The sequence below is a fragment of the Dermochelys coriacea genome, chromosome 1, assembly GCF_009764565.3.
Source record: "Dermochelys coriacea isolate rDerCor1 chromosome 1, rDerCor1.pri.v4, whole genome shotgun sequence".
NCBI classification, from domain to species: Eukaryota; Metazoa; Chordata; order Testudines; family Dermochelyidae; genus Dermochelys; species Dermochelys coriacea.
This window is the reverse complement of record NC_050068.2, coordinates 344,618,726-344,625,301: the sequence shown is the minus strand read 5'-3', so window position 1 is coordinate 344,625,301 and position 6,576 is coordinate 344,618,726. Positions and strand designations below refer to the sequence as shown.

The 6,576-nt window shown below is 38.7% G+C and overlaps 1 protein-coding gene across 3 annotated transcripts in view; it reads right to left on the bottom strand.

The window, feature by feature from the left end:
* Positions 1 to 577: 577 nt before the first annotated feature.
* The window catches only part of MKLN1 (muskelin 1), a 187,118-nt gene continuing 181,119 nt past the window's right edge, over positions 578 to 6,576 (bottom strand). For all 3 annotated transcript variants that reach the window (XM_038377144.2, XM_038377231.2, XM_038377585.2), the window contains one exon: positions 578 to 5,746. In XM_038377144.2, the coding sequence (XP_038233072.1) occupies positions 5,625 to 5,746 (122 nt within the window). In that variant the 3' untranslated portion in view covers positions 578 to 5,624. The remainder of the gene's footprint in view (positions 5,747 to 6,576) is intronic.

Genomic DNA, 6,576 nt, shown 5'->3' with positions numbered 1-6,576 from the left:
TGTTAACACAGCAAAATTCTACTTGCCCAGTCATCAAGATAAGGCTTGGGGCAGATATACTGCATGCCTGTGCTAGGTAATTTCATGACAATTTTGCTGATGGGAGAGAGCTCTCCCGTCAATTTAATTACTCCAGGCCCTGCCAGTGGTGGTAGAAGCTCTGATATCAGCTCTGCTGATATGATGCTGTCCACACCAACACTTAGGTTGATGTAACATATGTCACTCAGGGGGGTGGTTATTCACACCCTTGAGCGACATAACTTATACTAACTTAAGCTGTATTATGTACATAGCCTTTGTCTAATCACCTCTGAGTGGAGTTTACACTGGTGCTTGTTTTGTAATGCTTTATCATCTGTGTGGTACTCTAACCCAGCTGATAGCGGGCTTTAGCAAATTTATGACTTGTTTTATACTTCCCATCTCACAAGAGAAATAACTATTGAAGGAAAAAATGAAAAGTTAGACATGCAACCTACTACACTGGATATAGGATTCATTCATGAGCAATGCAAGACTTCCGGGTTTTGTTCCTAGAAGAAACAGGTGAAAAAAAAAACCTCAATATACTAAATCTGTTTCCTCCAGCAACTGATTTTATAAAGTACATTTACACACACGGGATTACAAATCTTTTTAGCTTCTGGGAAGAAGAAAGGAAAAGCAATGAACATAAGAAATGTGACAATATTTCCCATCCAGAAATAATGGATTCTTTACTGCACTTCATTTTTAGGAACAGAGCTATGCGAACTTAAAGATGAATTATACTCTGCTCACCAGTTTTCACATGACTGATGTCTCTGGCAAGAAAGATGATTTCCTCAAGCAACTCCATGGTCAGGGAAAAGAATGCCAGCTCTGTGTCACAGTCAAAATTATTCTCAAAGAAAGAAATCAGTGCAGACGTTTTTCTAAAGTACGTTACCAAGGCAGATCTACCTAGATCTATTTGCAAACCCTTTGCAACTGTGTCTGCATGCACTGTTTTTTCAAAATAAATGCCTCAACATGGTTTTGAAAACAATTCCATACACAGTACCTGTGGCCTTACTCATAAATTAACCTACAATTTACATATACATACAAAATCATAGGCAACCTAACAGATCAGTATTTATTTACATTTCTACTGTTCCCATCTAACTACTACATATATGGGGTACTGTGCATGGGAGCAGAGGGCAGAATAAGCATATCTTCTGATTACAAGGAATGACCACCCTTCACTATGATCAGCAAGAAAAAAGGGGTTGAATTATGACCAACTATATATCGAAACCCTCTCAGCAAGAATCAGGATGGGTAAGAAATGTAACTAGTTTAAATAATTACCACCTTGCAGACAGGTGTAGACAACATTAATGTCTCACCACTGTAGGAATGCTGCCATTGGAGACCTCTCACAACATACAAGAGTCAAATGGAATGTTGGTCAATTTGATTTCTCAAAAAAAAAAAATTAAGCAAAAAAGCTTCCTTGTGTCCCTTGCATTTATATGCCTCATGCAAAATGTTTAAACATTTTACAATGGTGCTTTAACCTGAAGATACCATTTCTGAAAGAATCCAAAAGATACAGGTTTACCTAAAACACATGGACATCTATGGATTTTTGCCTTCTGACCATTGGCAATTGGGGTGATGCAGAGATTGTTTCCACTGCCCCAAGTTCATGACCCATGTCTAAGACTATACATTCAACACTGGATTCAGTTTTGGCAATTTGCAATAGGTAAAAGGACGTTTTCTGAGGAAGATTTATACACAGCTTCTCAGGAACATTAACATAAAACAACCTTTGTGCGAACAAAAACTTACCTACTGAACACCATCCCAAGGACAAACATCCTGAAGACAAATATCAGTATTCATTAGCTCAGTTTGTCTCAAAGTCTCTACTAGTTAGAAAGCACTGAGAATAGCAGACATTTAAATTATCACTTCTGATTCTTCAAATTGTTGGTACAAACTTTTTTGCCTTATAAATCGTTAAATAAACCAGCCATATGTTAAAATAGTCTTTGTTTTACAGACTTCAGTTGGTAGAAAAAAATAAGTGTTCACTTAAGCAAATGGGACAATGTTTATTTTAGAATGCCCAATTTACATTTCCAGTAATGAAGTGGCCTACAGTTGCAATGTGGATAATATGTAGTAGTAAATTTACGAAGTAAAGATCATGTATACTACATGTTCTTTCATGTGCTCCATGCCAGGAAGCAGGCTCTGTGTTAAAGTGTTTTGAGGCACTATGTAATCAGCAGGATCAAGTACCGAGATGGTACCAAGTAAAGCATGTGATCACACTTGCGTTGTTATCCAGTGAGTGGCACTACACAACAAAGTGTCTTCTAAAATGACCCTTCCAAACAAGAAGTTGGATCTCCTCTGTTTGGACTTTTGTATTTCCATAATGCTTTGAGCTAATAAATTCCTGGAATGGCACTCAACTTAAGCCCATGCATAATACAACCTCAAAATCTAATATTACAACTGTACTTTAACAGGCTATTACAGGAATTTCTGTACTGCTCAGTTTCCTGAGAATGTAACATTTTTATACTATCTATTTTTATCAGCTATACAAGAGATGCAGTGTATACTATGGCAAAGCACCAATCATTGAATTATGATTACTAACCATAAAAAGGGCACGGAAGTAGTGGATACCCTTTAATAAATCCATAGGAAATACTCATTTTGGATAAACCTGTCTTGCCACATGGTGCCTCTATTGCTCCACAAATACACAGCTGCCAATACATTTGCTGTGGCAGGTTGTACATCAAGCAGTTCTTAAAAAGGACGGGAGCTGTGGAAATGGGGAGGGGGGAGCGTGGGGGGGGGGCGGAATTGGTAAACCTTGTCTGCGTACACAGCAAAGGTGTGCCAATATTGGATATTCAAGTACTCCCATTAGCTCGGGATAAGAGAGAGAATGGTCAGTCACTGTGTAGGAAGTACTAAGCTAGCAAATTTAACTTTCTGCACTTGCAGGCATCCACAACCTCCCCTAGCACAGAGCAGGCTTAAGCCCATGATTGAACATTTGCCATTATGTGTCTGTCTATATATATAAGCAGAGAACTTTATGAGGACTAAAATTCTCAATTTTAGTTTTCAGCGAAATCACACATACACACACCCTAGCCAATTACGTTTGCAAATTGCTCATCAGATCACACAGAGATCATGCTTTACTTCAGGGAAGTGAATATGTTGTCACTTAATCACAGCTTGATTTGCAAGATGTGCTTCCCAATGAGGTTACTGCCCCAAATACATTTGGTGTTTTTATTAGACCCTCCACTAAATCTACTCTTGGGTTGCTATTTAATGCAATTGTTTCTCTTTGGTTCAATTTTATTTAAATACAAATAAATTTAAAAGGTAACAAAAAAACCAAAAAATCCACCAGCTAGAAAAACGCAAATTAGAAGAGAATGCTTGGGTAAACTGCTTAGAAAGATTTTTTAGGAAAAACAAACCAACCCAGCCCAAAAAACAAGAATCACCCGCTTGAAGTTGTGAGCAAGTTTGTTTCTGTGAACAGAATGCATAATCATACTCCCAAGATAAACAGCACACAGCATTGTAAACCTCAGTACTTGAGGACTGAAAAATTTAGTTTAGTTACAGAACAGCAGTGCTATGGCACAGTGCTAATGGAAGCAACAAGATTAACATAGCCATTATCTAGCGAAGAACTAGAAGGTTACAACATGCAGTAAAAAAAAAAAAAAAACTTGTGGCACAGCACTTTTTCATGTCACTGGAGAATTTTTTTTTTTTTTTGGGACATTGTTCCTTTTAAACATTTAACCAGATTGAATTTGCTAAACTGTGTATTCCATTGATTTTTTGATTTGCTATGTTAACTACATTAACTTACTTGCCAAACAGTAAGTTAGCAGTAATTTAAAAAAAAAAAACAAAAAAAACGCAACATCTATAATCCTTTCAAGGAAAAAAAAAAGTCTAATCATTCAGTTTTTAAAGTAAATCCATCCTCTAATGTACTGTTAATTTCTGAGTGTTTAATAGTTTAAGATAAATATTATCACAAATTTTTTCTTCATGATTTCCAATGTACTGATACTGGAAATAAAACAAAATGTGAGGAAGAAGGGGACTAACTGAATGAAAGCACAAGGATACTAGAACTACGAAAAAATATTCTTGACTGTCATTTCTTTTCATTTAAAAACGTCTAATCCATCATCCCTGCACATACGCACATACACACAATACTTCCAGTAAATTCAGTGGAAGTTACTCAGACACAGGAAATTCAGGATTCATGTCCTATGGGCTGCTGGCTCTCTAGACATGAATCTCTACAGTCTTTATATAATTTATCAACCAGTTTGAACTGCATGCTTTCTGGCACTGCAGAATTTAAGTATGCGCTAACACTAGGTGCATGTGTCCTTCATTATACTTTACGGACACAGTGCAGCTCCAAGCCCTTAGGCCTAAACACAAAGAATGTTTTCTGCAAGGGAGAAAAAGTCCTCTTTCTGGACGTATGCATTCAACTTATTTTAATAGATCCATCCTTTAAATGAAGGGAGAGGCCTTTGTGCATGGAATAATTCTAAGATGTACTTAAATGAGCTGTTCTACATAGGACAAAGACAAAAAACAAGCTGTTGAGAACAATCCTCATTAAATTTCACATTCACACAAAAATATGCGCACAGAGCCAACATGTAGGTAAATGCAGACGTGCTGCTTTGGAAAACTGCATCCAGACTGAAGTGCTGTAGAGGTGCAGCGTGTGCATGGGGGATGTGGAAGACCCAATTCTGTAGAACTTTACAAGGACTTGCGAAGTTTGTCATGAAAGCAGCACAGAAGAGGCACAGACATGAAACCAGCCCTGAAGAAATGCTTGTACCAGCACCTGCTGCACTCTATTTTCAAAGGTTTCTCTGAGGTTCAAACTTGACTGCCAGCTTTAAGTATAAGGCTTCAGAGAATGGAAGCCAGGCATTTACAGTAGCACCAGCTAAATATTTATGTTCAGTCTCTATAGCAAATCCAATTACACGCTAGTGTTAGTCAGTTTCTCAGACTATAAGAGGGTGGAAAATTTGAGATCTATCCTCCTTCACACTGTACATTACAATTACAGGACTCAAGTCAATGAAGACACACATTACCTTAACGTACAGCAGTGTCCTGCTGCCAAGTTACACAACTGCTAACTGAATAAAGCCAGTAGGGCAAAGCAAATGTCATGATTAGTTACAATAAAGCAAGGGGCATTTTAAAAATAAAAAAAACAAAGTAAAACCATCTTCAGTTTCCAGGAGCCTGAAATATCTTGGCATTTACCCTAAAAGCAAAAAGGATGACTGCATGATTGATTCTTCTTCTTATATTTGCTAACTCTTAAGTCAAAATCAGAAAATATATACATGTCAGTTACATTTTATTAGCCTAATTCAACAAGGGGAAAAACCTCAGGTATTCATTATACAAGTATAAAGCCCCTTTCAAAGACCCAGGGGTCACTATATTACTGCACACAGCAGTCAATCAATGCAGTAAAAAAAATTAAAATACTGAAAATGAATGCTTTTTCTCCTTTCACATGTCCAGTGATTTTTCTGTCACAGTGTGATGAGGTCTACCAGGTTGCCTTTAGGAGGAGTCATGTTGTCAGGAAAGAAATTTACTAATGTATCAAAGAGCTGAGTTCTTTGCGCATAGGTATGATCAACATCTGAAAATCCTGGGGGAGTGAGAAAGACAGGAAAAAATAAGTCAAATTTAAAACAGGAAATAAATTAAACAATTAAATATGCTAAGTGTATACATTTGAAAGGAATGCGGAATATCTGCAATTCTCTTGTCCTCCCCTTTTCTGAAATGCACATCACTGCACTGGCTGTGACCAAAAGTCTTTCCCAACGTTGCGTCACATCCGCATTAACAGTCCAGGCTGTTTATTCAGCCCTGCTATCCACTGCCAGCAGTCTATCCATTATACTCACTCTAAACCAGCCTGGAGTTGGTCTGCCCACATTCAAGCCAACATCGCTCAAGGGCAATGGATTTAATATGTAGGACACTACCAAATTCATGGCCATGAAAAATGCGTCACAGACCGTGAAATCTGATCTTTTGTGTGCTTTTACTCTATACTATAGAGATTTCATGGGGGAGACTAGCATTTCTTAAATTGGGGTTCCTGACCCAAATGAGAGTTACAGGGGGGTCACAAGGTTATTTTAGGGAGGTTGCTGTGTTGCCACCCTTACTTCTGTGCTGCCTTCAGAGCTGGGCAGCCAGAGAGTTGAGGGCCCAGAGCTGAGGGCCCAGCTCTGCAGACAGCAGCACAGAAGTAAGGGTGGCAATACCATTCCATACTATCCTTACTTCTGCATTGCTGCTGGCAGCGGCTCTGCCTTCAGAGCTGGGCTCCTGGCCACCAGATGGCACTCTCCAGCTGCCCAGCTCTGAAGGCAGCACCGCCACCAACAGTGCAGAAGTAAGGGTAGCAGTACTGCAACGCCCCCTTCCCCTCCCCCACACACAATAACCTTGTGACCCCCCTCCACA